Below are 19,755 nucleotides of genomic sequence, written 5' to 3' on the forward strand. Positions count from 1 at the left end.
ATGGAACCAGTACTCCACTAACTACCGCTACTCTTCAGTGGAACTAGTAGTGATAGGAGTACATTTGACCTCTTTGTTTAAGTAGCATTCTTAAATGTAAGTAGTACTCCACTTACAATACTGCAGGTGGAAAACAGTTTATTTGGAGCCACAACACAGACTGTATACCAGAGTGCTGTACACATAGTTTTAGTGTTAGCTAGCTACATCATCAAAGCACAGATGGGCAACATGGGCAGTTTATCCAGTTTTTCGGTAATGCTCCAAGATTATTGCAGTATGCTGAATAATCCCATGTGTAAACCCAGGGACGTACATTAATACATGATGTAATCGTTCCAAGTCGATGTAATGTACGGTCAACTTAATGTTTTCCATACATTGGTGAAGTCATCGAGATTAATCCTTATGGGTCATTCCATGTCATTTCGTCAAGCCATGTCACCCGCCAACTCAGGTTCTTCTGAAATTGCTTCTCTAGTCAGAAACAGATAAGATTAGGATTCCTGAAACATTATTTTGTTGAAATATAATTTGATCTCTCAGAAATTACATTGATGTCACCCAAATTGGCTGTTTTAATTTATAGGATTCATATCATCTTAAACAAATATAGTACCTAACATCCGATTTGGACCATAATTCTTCATTACAATGAGTAAGACTTGAGGAATCCAATGAAAGCCACCCACTGAACCCCCACATCTCACACCAAACCCACCCCAACAACCAGTATACAGTATCAGTTCTCTATGTCTGGCACGTAGTACGGAGCTGCTGCTTGGAATATAGCTTCTTCATCCTTTGTAATGTATTCCCTGTGAATCTGGAGATTTTTTTACCCCCCTGTTCAGAGAAATTAGCCATTGGTGGGTGTATCACTTCTGTTCTGTATCATAAATTAGTGTGAAGGTACCACATTTTGCCCACTAGATGCCGCTGTTCCTGCTACTGACACCACACCCTTTTATCCATTTTGCTGGTCTCTTGTGTTTATTAAATGGATCACAACATTTTCGTTGCTACTTTAGGTAGACAACCAACTGCTCATATAAATCTTAAAAATTAAAGTGGCCAATTTGGGTGCAATCCTTTAATTTCTCAGAAATCTAATAATATTTCAGGAACACTAATCTTATCCGTTTCTAACTACAGAATGGATTTCAGAACAATCCAAATCCTCTTTCTTGTGCTTTTTGAGGTGGAACAACTCAAATGGTAGAGGACACAGATGTGTTGACATGTTTAGACTAAGGCTGGAACATGACGTGTGTGTGTTTACTTGTGCATGTGTGTGTCTGCGGGCTTGTGTGTGACTGTTTTATATGTGTGTGTGTGTGTCCCTATGCATATGTGTGTTGTGCTCTGGCAGGTGTGCGTGTGTGGAGCCAAAGGATCCTAGCAACTCCACTCTGAGGTACTGGGAGGACAGGAACATCACTGCATCAGAGGTCAACTGGACCAGCATGGAGGTCAAGGTAAAGAGGGGTTTGAAGCCTAAAAGCCCTGATCTTGGGTTCAGGGGGATGAAGCCATGCTCTGTAAGGACTACCTCCTTCTGTAGCGGAGCACCAGCCGCACTGTGCAATCATCACATGAACTTCTAGAGGTCAGTAGTATTATAGTGCAGGGTCAGGCACTACGGGGTACTAATGACCAATAACGACCCCCTGGAGTCAAATTGAGACATGATTGTTGTCTCTACCTTCTTGCCCTTTGTGCTGTTGTCTGTGCCCATTAATGTTTGTACCATGCTGTGTTGCTACCATGTTGTCGTCATGTTGTGTTGCTACCATGCTGTGTTGCCATGTGTTGCTGCCATGCTATGTTGTTGACCTAGGTCTCTATGCAGTGTTGTGGTGTCTCTCTTGTCGGGATGTGTGTTTTGTCCTATATTTTTATGAAGTGTTTTATTTTTAATCCCGGCCCCCGTCCCCGCAGGAGGCCTTTTGCCTTTCGGTAGGCCATCATTGTACATAAGAATTTGTTCTTAACTGACTTGCCGAGTTAAATAAAGGTAAAATAAATAAAACAATGTAACTAACACTCCTTACTCGATTACTTCTAAAATATCGCTTGCTACAAATATTATATTGTATAAATATAGTGTATTTTTCATGGTGAAATAGCCCCCCTGGAGAGGGCTGTGAGGCTATAGGGATAGACATTGTCTCTTGGTGGTACAATGTGTTTCCCCAGAGGGAACAGAACAGTGTGACAGGATTAATGACATGCAGGCAGGAATTCAACAGGATTTAAGCACGCACAGTCACCATAGAGCGTTCTTTTCGTATTCACTGTGACTCTGTCACACGTCTGAAGGCTCAGTGTGTCAATCTCACTCCCACGTATGCACACACACACACACACACACACACACACACACATACTGTATGCACACCTGCATGAAGCCAGTCACGCATATGCATACATGCACACACACATGCATGCACGAACACACACACACACACACTATGTGACTGCAATCCAAAGTGCATGCGTGCATGTATGAATGACTGGGTTCACACAGACATGGTTCAGCATTGGCCAGTCACTCATTCCCTTTGATTCTGTCCAAATCAGTGCATAGAGGACATGAAATATATTTATAGTGGAGCCTATGAAATGTCAGTGGTAGTGTACTACAGATTATATGTACAAACATTTGATCTAACGTTGAGTGTGCCAATGCATTTCCAAATAGCCTGGTTCCAGATCTGTTAAGTGTGTGAAGCCTATGGTTGTGGTAACCATACAGTAAGAGTTGGCTATCTGCAAACAGATCTGGGAACAGATCAGGCTAACTTCGACTGGGTCTTATTATCTTTCCTATCTAGGTAACTCATGCCTTACAGTGGCTGTGTCCAAATAACCATACTTGCCTTCTAAATAGCAGGCTTTTTGGTTATGCGAAAAAATGTTTTATTGTATGTGAAATGTAACACAAAAAATGTGTATGCTTTAAATGCCAGGATGAGTATGCTCTGTTCGGTGCACAGAATTTGCTGCAACACTATTGAGGAAGATAATCGTCTTTTCACACCCACGTGTGTTTGACAACAGCTGATAATCAGAATAGGCGCTCTTCAAACAAACAATTCAAACATAAACAAATGGTGGGGAACAAGTGTGATTGTGCATTAGATGACGCCTTCTCAGTATGGATGAGTAGTTATGTTGATATTTGTTGCCTACTGAATAGCCTACATTTTTACTAAACAGCACGTTCTAAATCGTATGTAGTACTGTTAGTACACAGTAGGCAGCTTTAGTATGTAGTAGGCAAGATGGCCAGTCTATCCTGTTTAACTTCATAGGAAATGTATGGGGTTCCACTCAGGTCTCTCTCTGTATCTTCCTGTTGTAGGAGTGCTTTGTGTTCCGGGGGGAGTTTGAGGGCAGCGCCTGTGGCCCCCACGGACCCTACATTCCTGATGTCCTCTTCTGGTCCGTGGTCCTCTTCTTCTCCACTGTCTTCATGTCCGCTTTCCTCAAGGAGTTCAAGACCAGCCGCTACTTCCCCACCAAGGCACGTCCATCTACACCTCAGGCTTCCTGAGTGCAAAGAATGTGGACCGGTAGCCACATGTGCAGGGATTTCAATTATATTTGATTGATTGATTGATGCTTGTCCCTTCATCGCTCAGACGTTGGTGGATGTATCAGTGTTCAACCGCCTACAAGTGCCTCATTTGTGTGAAATAATATGATAATCTACCCATTCTGTTTCAATCATATGGCAATAAGTGCTGTTGTGTGCTGCAGGAGTAAGAATGGATTTTCCGGTATACTGATGCCCCCTTGTGGCATCTGAGATCCTACACTTATTGCACTTTATTATTAGGATTAATTGCCTTTTATTGAACCAGGTAAGTCATTGAGAACCACATTGTCTTTTACAACAACGACCTGAACGAGATGGATGTGAGACACCGTGCCGCCAAGCAGACAAGTGAGGACGGTGCAGACCCTTCACTTGTATTCAAATGACACTGAGCACTCGGAGATTCACCATGAGCTCAGTTCCTAGATTGACTGTGAGTTTCTCTTGCTCTTCAGGTGAGGGCCCAGATCAGTGACTTTGCTGTTTTCATCACCATCCTCACCATGGTTTTAGTGGACTACGCCCTAGGAATCCCCTCACCCAAACTGCAGGTCCCCGACAAGTTCAAGGTGAGTACGCACACACACACACACACACACACACACACACACACACACACACACACACACACACACACGCGCGCACACACGTGCGCACACACACGGATCATGATCATGTTCACTCCCTCCCACAGCCAACCAGAGACGACCGTGGTTGGATCGTGAACCCAATAGGACGCAACCCGTGGTGGACCACCATAATCGCGGTCCTCCCTGCGCTGCTCTGCACCATCCTCATCTTCATGGACCAACAGATCACGGCTGTTATCATCAACAGGAAGGAGCACAAACTGAAGGTGATGGCTGCCAATTCAAGTCATTCTACTGTCAGCTTTTAGTGCTATATGATGGTAAAAAGAAATGATCACAGCTAAAGTGTGAAATTGAAAATGTTATTACAATATAATTAACAGTCAAAGCCCTAAAAGCTGATTTCTATTTTGGGGTTTTGACCAAACATGTTTTGGGGACTGTTTAATTTCTGTCCCATTTTGCTATGGCTGCCATTTAATAAACTAAAGCTTTGCATACTGTTCCTCATTTATCTATAACTAAAGATCTGAACAGTATACAGTATATCTCCTTATTGTTAATGTATTGTAGACTATGTATACTGCCTGCTGTGTGGATGCTATAACCCCATATCTCTGGTTCCCATCAACAGAAGGGCTGTGGCTACCACCTGGACCTGTTTGTGGTGGGGGTGATGCTGGGGGTGTGTTCTGTGATGGGCCTGCCCTGGTTCGTGGCGGCCACCGTGCTCTCCATCTCCCACGTCAACAGCCTGAAGCTAGAGTCAGAGTGCTCGGCCCCCGGGGAACAGCCCAAGTTCCTGGGGATCAGAGAGCAGCGCTTCACCGGTCTCATGATCTTCCTGCTCATGGGCTGCTCCGTCTTCATGACCTCTGTCCTCAAGGTGAGGGAGGTCCGAGGTCAAGACCTCAGATATACACGAGATCAATTACAACACACACACTAACACTTTAGCAGTCACGCACAGTCCCACGCATACATAACTGTGGAAGACTAAATGGAGAGCTGTCTGTCTGTTTCCAGTTTATCCCTATGCCTGTACTGTATGGAGTGTTCTTGTACATGGGAGCGTCCTCACTGAGAGGTATCCAGTTCTTTGACCGTCTCAAGCTGTTTGGCATGCCGGCCAAGCACCAGCCAGACTTCATCTACCTGAGACATGTCCCCCTGAGGAAGGTCCACCTCTTCACCATCATCCAGCTCAGCTGCCTGGTCCTGCTGTGGGTCATCAAGACCTCAAATTATGCCATCGTCTTCCCCATGATGGTAACGTGTGTGTAGGGTGGGCGTGTTGCTGGGGGGAGGGGGGGGTCTGTGTGCGTGCGTGAGAAAGACATGTCATTTCTGTAAGTTAGTATTTATTAAACTTTTATATTTAATTCGGTATTCACCTTAAGCTTTACGTACAGTAGGTACAGCACGTGCCGATGTCATTGACAACACTTAGTTGACAGGAGGAGAATGTGAGGAGAATTGCTTCTCTTCTCTAGGTGTTGGCTCTGGTGTTCATCCGTAAGCTTCTGGACTTCATGTTCACCAAGAAGGAGCTGAGCTGGCTGGATGACCTGATGCCTGAGTGGAAGAAGAAGAAACTAGAGGAAGGAGAAGAAGAGGTATTCAGTACTTGGTGCTCTTAAACATATTGAAGCCATACAGATATGTTGGCACATTATGACTCTATCAGTCATCTGGGCTTGTAGTGTGTGGTTTTAACAGTCACTTTCTTCATTTCTCTCTCTCCAGGAGGAGCCCAGTATTATAGTGGAGGAGGAGGAGGGGATAGTCAATTTGCCACTGGAAGGAAATTACAAGTAAGTCCAACTAACAAAACATCCAGAGACTGTGGGCACTAAAAGGTTAGTTAAAAAAAAAAACCTGGTACAGGTTTTGGTGACTAACTGTAGAGGGCCATTTTGCGCACGAGTTTTGTCCATTGTTCTGACAATACCGAGGCACAACCACACTTTTTTTAGTGGCAGCAACAGAAACCATGATTACAGCTAATTCAAGATCGGGGCCTATAATCATCAACACATTTCAGAGGATATCTTGACCATGAGAACATGCAGCGACTGACAGAGCACCCTTGGTTTTTTGTGTTCTGTAGGAGCGATCCCGCGACGGTGAACATTTCCGACGAGATGTCCAAAGGCTCCTTCGGGAACGTGTGGAATAGTATTAGTCCCAGTGACAGCGCCAAGAAGGAGCCAAGCTCCAAAAGGTTTGGAGTGTCCACCAATCAATCACCAAAAATGCCATTTAATCTATTTATTGCACCTGTATATTAGCCGTAAGCCATTTACCTGTCCAATCAACTACATTCCTGTTTTCTATTGTTCATGGTGTGAATACTGTAAAACATATTTCATGTGGATATTAATGTACACATCAAAAGGTGGATTTTGTCCCGCCCTTCGCAGTAGAGATATAGATGGTCATTAACTTCTATCCTTTCTCATTCCATTCCCATCATAAGCTCCCCTTCCTAACCTCTCAGAAGCTCATTATCCCAAAGGCAAGTGGCTCCAAATCCTCCGTGGCATGGTGTTACGTATCTTGTCCCTCCGTTGCAGTTTTCTACAACCAACGTGCAGTTTATCATTGTATGATGTGGAGGTGACAATGTGAACGTGATGGTCTTTTTGTCGTGCACGCGTGCCCGGAGTTTGAGTGTGGGACTTCAGTCTTAAGTACCCTGGAGCGACCTGTTATCTCTTTACCCATAAAGATCCACAGTATAAAAAAAACACCAACTCAAACCTGGCACTCAGTTGTAAACAAATGTCCCACTGTGTCTCTCTTTGTTTTGAATGTTTCATGCTCACTGGTTTGGGGAATGTGAATGCATGCGTATGGTGGAGACACACACACACAGAGAGCATGCTCTGGTGTGGTTTGCCTCTGGACAACTGCATGTTTAGGGTGGTTATGCATCATGGTAATATCACCCCAAGTCAATGGATTGCGTGACACTTCTGCCATGCAGGGCTCCAATACATAATGCCATCCAGCTGGTCAGTTCAGTGGTATATGTCGTGTCTCCTCTAATGCTGTTTGTGACACGTAGCCTTTTGTTTTCCAGCGGTTGCGAGAGAGGACATAAGAGGAAGGACTCAAAGTTGGACAGGGAGACGAGTTTGTGATCCAAGCCGGCTTCGTCACCGCTCTGCGGAAAATAACTCATCTGACGTGCCACACTCGACCACCTCTGAACTTTGCTGCACCATGCGTTCTCGTCATGTAAGACTGTGTGTGTGTGCAACTCATGTAAATCTTTTAGAAACAGTGTTACCCTATGGAGGAACCAACAAACATTAACTGTGATTATTTTCTATGTATGTCAATGTATGGTGATACCAGCAACAGAGGAAGCAAGGAATTCATATTATTATGTGTATCTACCCGTGGGCCAATTTATTACATATGTAGGATCTTAATTTGAGAAAGTTTTGTACAGTAGGAAAATAATCCTGAAGTAACATGAAATGTGTGGATTATAATTAATGGACATTTTTGTAAGGGCTGAACATATTTTCATAAGGTAAAATCAAGTCTGAAATTTTTTGTTGAAAATTACAAAACTTCAGAAGCCTTTTTAAACCGTAAATACACTACAAGTATTTCTGCAACAGGGTGATCAAATTAAGATCCTACATCTGTGACAACCAAATGGTTTTTAAAGAAACTTTACTTTTTAACAGAATCGTTTCTATTTTGTATGTTTTTTTTTCTTCTATTTTTTCAACATAGTAATCCTTTAAAAAAAATCTATTACAATATACAATGAAAATCTTGTTCATGGAATAAGCAATGTGTGTTTTGTTTTGTAATTTGACATCACTATCGGGTCTGTGCACTTAACGATACGAAAACAGTATACTGTATATGTATCAAATTAAAGTGTTAAATGTACAAAATTTTTTTTTTGAAAGCTCATTTGTAAAATTTTCGCTGACATTTTCCTGAAGATTTGTTGATAGTATTTTTTTCTCCATTACAGTGTGGAGGCAGGTCAGTGTTATATTTCAGGCATTGGGGACCATTACATTCCAGTTAGCATAGCAGCATAGCCCTGCCATTCTATACCTATTGGGAATGTGATTCCTATAGGGTTAGAACATCTTGTAGTAATTTATAGGATCTCTGGTTTTAACGATCAAATTGTCTCTGAAGTCTTCAGATGACCGTGTAGATACAGAGCCTTCAGAAAGTATTCACAACGCTTGACTTTCCCCACATTCTGTTGTTACAGCCTGCATTTAAAATGAATCAAATTGATTTTCTTTGTCACTGGCCGACACACAATACCCCATAATGTCAAAGTGGAATTAGGTTTTTAGAAATTAACAAATGAATTCAAATGAAAAGCTCAAATGTATCGACTCAGGGAGTCGAATACTTATCTAATAAAGATACATTCCTGTTTTTTTTTCTCCTTCATTTTTACAGATGTTAGAATTTTATTCCAAGTTGACAGCGTATTTTGTATAGCTCTTTGACAATTTTTTGTTTTACAATTAAAATCAATTTCAATCCCACTTTGTAACACAACATATGGAAAAAGTCAAGGGGTGTGAATACTTTCTGAAGGCACAGTACATGTACATCTGTGTTCCACGGGCATACAAATGTGTTTTACCGGCATATCGTTCCAGTCACCCTGTCGGTACGTTATGTGATATCTTCTCCTGCATTCCAGTTTGTTTGACACCTACAAAGTGATGTTGTGTTCTGATGCTGAACTACCAGTAACTGTATTTAAACACCTGCACAAAGGTGAATCAAACTTAGCTGTGTCTTTCTACAGGGATGTTGTGGTTAATTGATAGAAATGCAATAATAGCTTTGTGAGAAAGGGCAAAATGTAATCAAGTGAAGACTCTTAACGATGTTCAACACATAGTATATTTTATTCATGTTTAAAATGTTACTAATATGTTACTAAACGTTGAATTGGGGTAACCGAAAACGTGTGGTTTTTATGTTGTCGACGTCTCTCCCGTTGTACTGTGTTGTGATGGACTTTACTTATTAAAGAAATAATAATGGGTCAATGTCCAATTTTGGCCACTTGTAGAAATCTGCCTTAAAATGTAGTATTGATAGCTGAGAAGACAAGTTTATGTTTCAGAATTTATCGACTCATCTGTGTAAAATGATCAATTCAGATATTCGTTGTTCTATTATACATGTGATTTGTTATACGAGAGAAAGAGAAATGTACGAAACAATAAAGTGACTCGAGCATCCTTTCATTTGGTGAACGTTCATATCTTGGCCATCCACTTCTGTTCGAGATTAAATGATACCAACACTCATTAACCGCTAACACATAACTGCTAACACATCACAGTCCCCCCCCAGCCTCCTCCCATGGTCAAAGTGGAAGAGAACCAGTCACTGGTACTCTGCCTGAACACGCAGAACCACCAAATCTGAAGAGGATTTCACAACATATTTATTAGAAATGTCCTTAATTAAATAATACATTCACTAAGCACCTAGCTAAGCGTTACGCTCTACTTGTTTAGGTTATCAAGGAGAAAATACATGTACTACAGTGGAGGCTGGTGAGGGGAGGACGGCTCATAATAATAGCTAGAATGGAGTAGATGGAATGGCTTCATGCACATGAAAACCATGTGTTTGATACCATTCCAATCACTCCATTCCGAGCATTATTAAGAGCTGTCCTACCCTCACCAGCCTCCACTGACTTGTACTACATGGTGTGCAATGTGTAACTGCAGTCTTTTTTTAAATGCATGTGATTGAGGTTTCTGTTCTGTGTGTGTGTGTAATGACTGCATACAAATCACAGGAGGTTGGTGGCACCTTAATTGGCGAGGACGGGCTCGTGGTAACGGTTGGATCGGAATCAGTGGAATGGTATCAAACACATTGGTTCCCATGTGTTTGAAGCCATTCCATTTGCACCATTCCGGTCATTATTATGAGCCGTCCTCCCCTCAGCAACCTCCTGCGAATACTCGCCATACGGTATGTGAGACTGTGCGCTCTCTTGCTGGCTTGCATTTGTGCATGCTATCCCATGCCATGCATCCAATAGGCCCTTCCTCCAGTACTGTACCTGATTATGTGTGATCCAGCTCTCCTCCAGCTTGTTGCCGTGCTGCTGACACAGCATTAAAGCCTTGTTGAGGATGGCGTTGGCCAAGGCCTCGTGGCCCGCCAGCACGTACATGTAAGCTCTGAGGTGCAGCACCCGGGGCGCGTACACCTTGTTGGTCGAGTACTTCCGGTTGAACTCTGTGAAGTGCTGCATAAGAAATACTATGGCTGTTAGAACAGTTTCAGGGAAAACATAATACATAATATATCATACACAGCTGTGTGTGTGGTTATGTGAAGGCATGTCCGAATGTGAGCGTGCAGATGCTCTTATCCAGAGCAATTAGTGTTAAGTGCATTGATCAAGGGCACATCGGCAGATTTTTCAACTAGTTGACCCAGGGCTTCAAACCAGCAACCTTTCGGTTTCTGGCCCAACGCTCTTAACCGCTAGGCTGTGTGCTCTGGTAGATGGCTTTGATGTGTTGGTTGTGCTCCACCAGGGCCTTTCTGAACAGCGGGGGGCTCTAGCCCAGGCAGGTTAAGGTAGAGGGTCCGGAGGTCCTTGATGATGCGGCTAAGCTCCGGGAAGGGCCCGCTCTGACTGGTGTGGGGGAGGAGGGCCATACACACCAGAACCGAGGCTCTTTCACATGCTTCGAGCAGGAAGGCCAATGAGGCTTGAGCCACAAAGTGAGCCTGGTCCAGCACGTATGCGCACGGCTCGTCCTCAGCGAAACTGGACAGACCACACATACGTAGTCATCAAACAATCAATTGCCACCTAAGTTGTGTTTTTACATCATCCACGTTATTATCTTCCACAGTACATTGTAAAACAACTCCAGAAAGTAGTTCCTCATCTTCTTGTTCTTCTTGACTGTCCATCAGTGACATCCTTAGACACAGGAAACTAAAAGCATAGAACAGATCTTACAGAAAAGATCCATCTACCCTCGTTAGCTACTGCGAAAACAGAATAATAACTTTCAGAAAAGCAACGTTCAGAGATCTCACCTACCTTGACTAACAGGATATCATTGAGAAGGCAGACGTTCTGCCTCATCTTTGGGTCGAGGATCTTGGTGAGGGAGGACACTCTCTCGCTCGGCGTGGCTCTTACAGTTCTGCACTGACCTGACTCCATCCTTTGGTGTTCTGTATACCACCTCAGCCAGCAGGCGGCACTTGCCATAGCCGACACTCGTAGATCAAAACACTGTTGTTGCCTCCAAGAAGCCCTTCAGCATGCAGGAGTACACTTCAATTTCTTTCTCTCGGCCTAGGGAGCATTTGAGCGCAACATTATCATTCAAATCAATGTGATCTTCCACGATGAATGCATGTCATTCATAATCGTCAATACGTGAGAAAACTCACCCAAAAGAGGATATCCCTCCTCTCTCTCAACGGACATAGGTGCTTTACCAACAGTTCTGGAGATGATATTTTGTTTAATAAGTATGTATGTTCTTATTACAATTGCAATATGTCTCGCTATGTAGCATTTCAATACAAGAAAGCCACAACAATGCACTTAATTATCTAACATGACAATAGTACAATGCTCGATATGAAAGTGAGTATGAGTCATGAGTTAATGGACTATAAATGTTGTTGGTCACATCCGATGGTCGTACATCTGATGTTTATTGGTCATGAACAGATATAGGACTCCGGTGTTCTTGACTCCCTTCATGGCTTTCTTGGGCAGCTCGTTAAAATAAAACAAAGGCAGTTTTGAGTAGTAGCAACTCTCGATCAATCACTAACGGCAAAGGACATAGAGGTTGAGTTCAAAGTTCGTAGGTCAAACTGGTAAAACTTGTACAAAATCTGAACACAAGAGTATGCGAGTTAAAACAATATAAAAGGGGCTACAACAAGTTATTGTAAGGTGGCAGTGACAAAGCACAGTTCCACCTGGGAGTTCAAGAGGATGTCAAGGTGGATTGTACCTGTGTATTCATGCCTCACTGGATGTCCTACTACACCATAGAATATTGGGCCTGTGGTTACTCCAACAGAGATAGTCCTGTTGGACAACATTGGACCTTTTGTTAACTAACTATACAACATATTGCACTCAAGTGTAATACAGCTGTAGGATCTTAATTTGGGCCAGTTTGCTAGATCAGGAAAATAGTCCTGTAGCAACAGGAAATGTGAATTATTATGTGGATTGTAATTCATAGACATTTTTTGTAGGAGTTGATACATTTTTCATAAGGGAAAATCAAGTCTGAAATTTCTAAGTGGAAATTACACACTTCAGAAGCCTTTTTAAACCTCAAATACACAACAAGTTTAACATGTCCTGCAACAGGGTGATCAAATTAAAATCCTACATCTGTAGCTTGATAAAAAGTAAAGGCATGTGCTCCTAGAATATTCGGCTGAAACGGGCCTTACTTGAGGTTGCGGATCTCTTTCTGGCAAATGTCATGTACTCCATAGGCAGCCTGTAAGGCGTGGGCACTCTCATCCTCCCGCTTGTCCCCAGGGAGCCCAAACAGACAGAGGAAAGTACAGCCCTGCAACAAACTGCTTGTTATTTAAAAACATACAGTGGGTTTGACTGAAGAAGAAAGTCTTGGTGAGTGCCCCCATTGTTTCTGTTTCTTGATAATTGTGTTTGTTGTTTTTCTCATTGCCACCGGGAACAGAGAACTGCTGGTGTCACGCCGTGGCCATAGAGAGGCTTTTATTCTCTATTTTGGTAAGGACAGGGTGTGACTAGGGTGGGCATTCTAGTTTCTTCATTTCTATGTTTTCTATTTCTTTGTTTTTGGCCGAGTGTGGTTCCCAATCAGAGGCAGCTATCTATCGTTGAGTAATAAAGAATCATGAACACTTACCATGCTGCGTTTTGGTCCATGCCTTCCCATGACGAGCGTAACAGCTGGGGTGTATTCATTAGATCACACTGTACCAAAACGGTTTGCAACAAAGTGTTTCTTATTGTACAAGTTCAGGTTAGTCCCTCCCAGTTTCATCCTGTTTCCTTGCATTTGGTTCCTAGTGAATAAACCTCCAGGATTCCACCTTGAATAAAAGACTAACTGACCTTGTCGAACATGAACACTTTGTTGACCCTCCTGTGGTGCTTGACTATCTGCTGACCGATGCCAATGGCAGCCTGGTGGATGGTCATACACTGCTCCTGGTCACTTTCTCCTCCCTTGAACAGCATGTTGACAAACACTATGGTGGCCGGGCGCATCTCAGACAGTACCCCAGAGGCTAGTCGTCATCTAATGAGGGAGGAGAGGTCAGAATAGAAAACCATGCCAACGTTCCAGTGACCATACTAGCATACTTATTGCAATGTTTGCTCAATGCATTTCTTAATTATAGGTAAGTAGTAGTGTGGACATTAAAACAGAGCCTACATTTATACATTAAAAAATACATGATTCTGATTTTGAAAAACAAGGTAGGTAGGTTCTTACGTTCTGCAAAACCGCTTTTCATGACGTACTTCCGTAAAGTTTTCTCAAGCTCGGCGTTTGGCATCAGTCGAGATGCTCTCCTCACACACTCTGTAGACCAGAAACAGGACTGGTTAGGATGTTACAACACCACCGTGCAAGTAGAAATATCACAGGCTGATATCTAGCTAGTCTCTTTACTGTACCTCTTGTCACTTTTTCATGCTCTACAGACGTTCCTATTGAATCCTGGTACTTCTCAACAGAAAAACTGGGCTCTCACTTGATGTATCGCACCTGCATTGTATGACACTATTTACATGCAGTCATCTAGCAACCACCCGCCTACTTGAAACTGCATTTGTCATAGCTGTATCCATCCATCCATCCATCCATCCATCCATCCACCCCCCCCCAAACACACACACCTTCACGGCTCTCTCGTTCTCTATGGGGTCAATGGTGATGTCATCCCTCTCACATCTCACATAGTTCCCAGGCGTTAGGTGACAAGATGATTGTGCTGGCCACCGCCAACCCCTCTGCCAGCCGCACCTCGTCCACCGCCCGGCCAATCACCACAAAGTACTGACTGATCTCGCCTCCTACGATCACCTTGGAGAGCTTCCCAGCAGATATACCTTGGGACAGCAGAGGATAAAGGGTATCATATTTGAGGTTCTAGTTGCCTATGAAGTCAAGTGTAGCCGGATAATCAGGGCACAAATTCACAAAGCGTAGATTACTGATCTAGGATCAGGTCCCCCTTATTCAAATCAAAATTAAATCAAATTGTATTGATACACATATTTAGCAGATGTTATTGCAGGTGCAGTGAAATGCAAGTGTTCCTTATGGTTTTAAAGGAAAAATTGATCCTAGATCTGCACTCTTTGTCAATACAGGCCCTGGTGTTATAGCACAAACACGTCTCTCGGCCTGTATGAGACTCAGACAAGCACCTATTTTAACTTTCAGCTGACAGCCCACTTCCATCTCCCGGACTCCACACTGGTCCTAGATGTTGAGGCTGCATTTGACCACCAGGGAGATTACATCACTGAGCTGGACCTTCTCCACCGTCCATAGAGCCAAGATGGCATCGCCTGTGATTAAAAGTGGTTTGGCCATGACGAGTAGAATAGTACTGTAGCTAGGAATTGTGATCATGGTGAATATGTGTCTAAAAGCTGAGATGGAAGCCTATTGTTACCTGCATAATTCAGAATATCTCCCCCAGCATCAAGGATATCTGAAATACAGGCAACAAACATTGCTTGGTAAAAAACATTTTTTGACTAACTTAGTCTAAGTTAAGTTAACTAACGGTACATCAGGTTAGATTGATATGGTATTGTTTTAACTTAATGAAACCACAGCTAATTTACGACTGACTGTTTCCCCAATGTAGCTGTTGAGTGTGCGTGTGAACTCGTCTACTCCATAGCCTTTCTTGCTACTCAAACTGAATTTCTCAGTCAGTCATTCGCCGCTCTGGCCCCCCAATGGTGGAACAAACTCCCTCACGATGCCAGGACAGCGGAGTCAATCACCACCTTCCGGAGACACCTGAAACCCCACCTCTTCAAGGAATACCTAGGATAGGGTAAGTAATCCTTCTCACCCCCTAAAAAGATTTAGATGCACTATTGTAAAGTGGCTGTTCCACTGGATGTCATAAGGTGTATGCACCAATTTGTAAGTCGCTCTGGATAAGAGCGATCTGGTAAATGACTTAAATGTAAATGTAAATGTAAATGTACCTAGGATAGGATAAAGTAATCCTTCTCACCCCCCTTAAAAGATTTAGATGCACTATTGTAAAGTGGCTGTTCCACTGGATGTCATAAGGTGTATGCACCAATTTGTAAGTACATGGATTTAGCGCTTAAATGACTTAAATGTGTTAATGTTAAATGTAAAATGTTAAATGTAATGTAAATGTAGATTAGTGAACCCTAAAAATATACAAAATGGATTAGTTGACTTCTAGCTAGTGGGTTAGCAAACGTTAGCTAGCCTTCTAAATGTAGATCGAAACGGGTTCCAGCTCTTGTTAGCTAGCTAGCTAATGTAGCTAGCTACTAGAAAGCTTGCCTGATTCACATCCCTACCAAAGTAGGACTATAAAGTTCTCTATAACTAAAAATAACGTTAGTGAATGCTGTGACAACAAGATCAGGTACCATGGACAGCTATTTTGCTTATTTTGTACGCAAAACCACATCTCCCCTAGTCTATCCAACCCATTTTAGCTGTAGTTTTTTTTTTTTCAGCACCATGAACAGAAAGAGTTTGGGATTACATTTGTATGGATGCATGGCTAGTCAAAAACAGAGTACAGCAAACACAATGAAAGAGTTTAATTTTGCAGAGCAGGTTTTGATACATATGGGATAAAAAAACAAATTCACACAAATGTTACCAGATAGTTTTGCACATTATATCTGAGTTTTTACCATGTTCCCTTTCTTTCAACATTACAAATATAGAAAATAATGTTAATTTATGGAAAAATATTTGTATAATTTGACAACTGACCTGATGCATTGTGCACCACAAAGTTAAGGAAGAATACGTTATCTGTTTTTTTTTATCACATAATGTAGAGTAAACAATCTAAGTACTTCAAACATTGTATCAACATCACAACAATGCTAAGCAGTATGGCTTTTTAGTATGGCTTTTAGTTTTTGTCAAGGCTTATCATTTGTAGCACAGTATCCAAGTTTCTCTTGAACAAGGAAGCGTTTGTCTTCTTTCAATGATCTTCTTGACGTTTGTTACTGAAATAAACAATAAACCAAATGATCAATCTGTGACACCATACAGTAACAAAGTGTGTGACATAAAAAAAAAAACAATTGATCAAATATTGATGTAGGCAAGACACTCCATTTACAAACTTGTCTAAAATGGCAGCATATGCACTCGTTTTAATCAGAGCCTTAGGCCCACTATATAGGGAATATGGTGCCCTTTCATACAGCTTCTGATTGTGTTCTGATGTTTACCTGTTCCCTGAGGTTTTGGAGGTCATGACCCAGAGTAAATACTCTTTGGCAGCCAAGCTGTCTAGGACCTTGTTCACATCGCTGGTGAAGCTTCCATCTACATGTCTTCTGCTCATTGGACCATTCCTGCTCTCCTCTGCAGATCTAGGTACAGTACACAAGATAACACACACTTGTCAGTGGTTCCAAACACAATACTTCCACACACAATACTACCACGCACAATACTTGCACACACAATACTTCCACACAAAAGAATTTCACAATCAATACTTCCACACACAATACTTCTGTACACAATTACCAACCACGTTGGGTTCAACTTTTAGTCGGCCGAAGCAAGAATACACATTTTCTTCAGGAAATGTACCCTTTTCTAGTTACGCCTTATGACTATTGGATGATTTCGGGAGTAGTGATCTGTAGCTGTAGTCATTCATTGTGCATTAGAGGACACCTTTGTTCCCTGAACAGGTGTTTATGCACACAGGAACTGTGTGATACGCTCTCTTCCAACCCAGTCAACACAGTCATCCGAGGGGCAAATATCAATAAATGTATCAATAAATGCAGAGCATAGTTTAATGGGATTTATTGGGCACGACCACATGAAATGTCAAAACAGGCCTTAAGAAAGCAGAAAGCAACGGTGCGGCAATGGATAAATTAGCTAAGTTGTTGATGATCTTTTCTCTCTCTCTCTCTCTCTCTCTCTTCTTCTCGCGTTAGACATGACACACAAGATGTTGGTGCTGTAGGGTGAAGGGAGGCCTACTCTCGTCTGGCCCGTCCTGATTTGAGCCAGGAAACAAAGTCCTTGGCCGCCTGGTCCTGTAGGTACGTGCTCACGTCGCTGGTGTAGGTCCCATCGGCATGGCGTTTGGATGGAGCGCTAGATGGAGGTAGAGAGGAAATGCTGTGATAGATACAAAACTCCACTCAACCAATTATAGTACTGTGAAATCATTCTGGCTCAGCTAAAATGGCCTCTGAGTTCTTATAACTGTTTTTCACTAACTTTGCTAGTAAAACACTCAAATATTGTATTTTAAGTGTATGTATTGATATAGAAGTTGAGGATAAGTTGATAATGAAAATGGATGAATAACATGAAGTTACTTAGTTTCACTTGGAAGTACTGTGTATATGAATATGTTGCTCAGTACATTACTATCCTGTCTCTGCATGTACAAACAATGCCATAATATACATGGTGCTTCAGACAAACATTTTGGGGATGATGTTTAAATCTGTAATGTCTCCATCCAAATCTTTGATTGTTCATCTCAAGATATACAGTATTCATCACGGTAAAAGTTTCCAAAAGACTGAACTGTCCTGGCTCTCATTAAGAAAAATACATTATTATTTCTCCACCCCGCAGTATAATATCAGTCATAAGCCTAGAAATATATAATATTACTCTGTTGGAACACTCACCCACTCCTCTTGGAGTTCATAAGCCATTGAACAAAGTCCTGAGCCATCCTTTCTTCCTGGTATTTACTGTAGTCGTTAGAGAAGGTTCCCTCGGAATGTCTCTTCAAGTTAGGCACGCCCACCAAATCCTCCAATAGTGGGTCTGCTGTCTCTAAGCTACAGGAGAAGAACAATCTTTCATGCTGAAATTATGCTGATAGATACCTCATTATAGTCTAATTTTGATTGACAGTTGCTGTTGGATACGTGTACATTATGTGTTAAAAACTAGTCATTCCGTCTGTAGTCTACGTTGATACTGTGCGTTGTGCGCTTTTTTCCCCCTATGATATGTTCTGAAAATATTTGTTAAAATATCCCGTGGAAAATTGGGATAATTTCCCCCCCATAGAAAATATAACATTTTTGAGCTGTACCTTGAGTTGTCCTCAGCCTCTTGTAGAGGGACTTGCCAACTGCTCCGTATGATGACCAGGAGGAGAACACCAGCCAGGGAGTGGATGCCAAACATTGTGACCTGCAGACAGAACCACAATTGAGTAACTTAGCCGAAGACAGTCATGTACATTTTACATTGACAAGCAAAAGGCTCCATATCAAGCGTACATCCACTGACAAAATCAAAGGTTTTGTTCACAATGGAAAAACAAATCCCGTTTTGAAACAGATTTTCCAAAATCAATTAAGACGTGTCCTGGCTGCAAGCAACTCACCTGTTCCTGTTAACGTGCGGGTAGATAAGATGAAATGTGTGTCTGAGAGAGAGTGAGATCCTCTGCTTCAGTCCTGGTTCCTTGTGGTTGTATCTTGGTGACCTGACTGGCTGTGGGGGTCTTATATAGCATGGCCATAAGGCCGGGTCTGCTCCGGTGGCCCAATCCTCCCGCTCTCCCACTCTGTTACACCCATTTGTTACTCTCAATCCATTACACATAGGGCCCCCGTTTGGTTGCAGTGGATTAACTCGCAATGAAACGTCTGTTTAAAATGGAAGATGTGGCATTATCCATGCGAGAAAACAGCTGTCACTTAGGTGTAGAAATCAAACAAGATGACATCCTGTCAAATAGTGTGTTTGTGTGTGTGTGCGTGCGTGCATGTGCGTGTGTGTGTGTGTGTGTGTGTGTGTGTGTGTGTGTGTGTGTGTGTGTGTGTGTGTGTGTGTGCGTGCGTGCGTGCGTGCGTGCGTGCGTGTGCGTGCGTGTGTGTGTGTGTGTGCGTGTGCGTGTGCGTGTGCGTGCGCGTGCGTTGCGTGTGTGCGTGTGCGTGTGTGTGTGTGTTTACTGTAAATGGGAAGCTGAGTCAGGGTTTGTGGATTATATTAACTATGATAGAATCAGAGATGGAAACTATTTTTGGGGTGTTTTTCCTTTGGTCACCCATTTAAGACAAGAACATTTCCATTGTGGGTCCTGTTGATCATCCCCTTTTAGATAACATGAATTCATGTGTTATTCAAAGTGTAAACCTGCATTACCGTTAACTGAATGTACTTATAAACCATTTACAGATGATATCCAATTATGATGTCAAACCAAAGTCATTTTGATTTTTGATTATACAGTACCAGTCACGTTTGGACCCACCTACTCGTTCAAGGG

The 19,755-nt window shown here is 42.4% G+C and overlaps 2 protein-coding genes and 1 pseudogene across 5 annotated transcripts in view; 1 reads left to right on the forward strand and 2 right to left on the reverse strand.

The window, feature by feature from the left end:
* The window catches only part of LOC118363811 (sodium-driven chloride bicarbonate exchanger-like), a 52,559-nt gene extending 43,112 nt beyond the window's left edge, over positions 1 to 9,447 (forward strand). For 3 of the 4 annotated variants that reach the window (XM_052488644.1, XM_052488647.1, XM_052488646.1), the window contains 10 exons: positions 1,373 to 1,478; positions 3,368 to 3,529; positions 4,060 to 4,173; positions 4,299 to 4,460; positions 4,829 to 5,080; positions 5,221 to 5,463; positions 5,688 to 5,810; positions 5,941 to 6,008; positions 6,305 to 6,418; positions 7,280 to 9,447. In XM_052488644.1, coding sequence (XP_052344604.1) covers positions 1,373 to 1,478; positions 3,368 to 3,529; positions 4,060 to 4,173; positions 4,299 to 4,460; positions 4,829 to 5,080; positions 5,221 to 5,463; positions 5,688 to 5,810; positions 5,941 to 6,008; positions 6,305 to 6,418; positions 7,280 to 7,340 — 1,405 coding nt within the window. In that variant the 3' untranslated portion in view covers positions 7,341 to 9,447. Of the gene's footprint in view, positions 1 to 1,372; positions 1,479 to 3,367; positions 3,530 to 4,059; positions 4,174 to 4,298; positions 4,461 to 4,828; positions 5,081 to 5,220; positions 5,464 to 5,687; positions 5,811 to 5,940; positions 6,009 to 6,304; positions 6,419 to 6,673; positions 6,713 to 7,279 lie in introns of all 4 variants that reach the window. The other variant, XM_052488645.1, reaches the window with a different exon arrangement.
* Positions 9,448 to 9,594: 147 nt separating this feature from the next.
* LOC118363174 (adenylate cyclase type 10-like) lies at positions 9,595 to 15,179 on the reverse strand (annotated as a pseudogene).
* An 869-nt stretch (positions 15,180 to 16,048) lies between these two features.
* On the reverse strand, positions 16,049 to 18,970 carry LOC118363144 (glucagon-1). Its single transcript, XM_035743838.2, has 6 exons — positions 18,868 to 18,970; positions 18,571 to 18,671; positions 18,155 to 18,310; positions 17,490 to 17,606; positions 16,715 to 16,858; positions 16,049 to 16,486 (listed from the first exon to the last, which is right to left on the reverse strand). The coding sequence occupies exons 2-6, from the start codon at positions 18,663 to 18,665 to the stop codon at positions 16,462 to 16,464; spliced, it is 537 nt and encodes a 178-aa protein (XP_035599731.1). The 5' UTR covers positions 18,666 to 18,671; positions 18,868 to 18,970; the 3' UTR covers positions 16,049 to 16,461.
* Between the last annotated feature and the right edge of the window lie 785 nt (positions 18,971 to 19,755).

Source organism: Oncorhynchus keta, chromosome 30, assembly GCF_023373465.1.
Source record: "Oncorhynchus keta strain PuntledgeMale-10-30-2019 chromosome 30, Oket_V2, whole genome shotgun sequence".
Lineage (NCBI taxonomy): Eukaryota > Metazoa > Chordata > Actinopteri > Salmoniformes > Salmonidae > Oncorhynchus > Oncorhynchus keta.

Coding starts and splice junctions, on each gene's coding strand:
- LOC118363144 (XM_035743838.2), bottom strand. CDS start 18,665: ATGTTTGGCATCCACTCCCTGGCTGGTGTTCTCCTCCTGGTCATCATA. Junction 18,311..18,570: donor GAGGCTGAGGACAACTCAAG/GTACAGCTCAAA, acceptor CTTCTCCTGTAG/CTTAGAGACAGCAGACCCAC. Junction 16,487..16,714: donor TCCAAAACCTCAGGGAACAG/GTAAACATCAGA, acceptor TGTTTATTTCAG/TAACAAACGTCAAGAAGATC.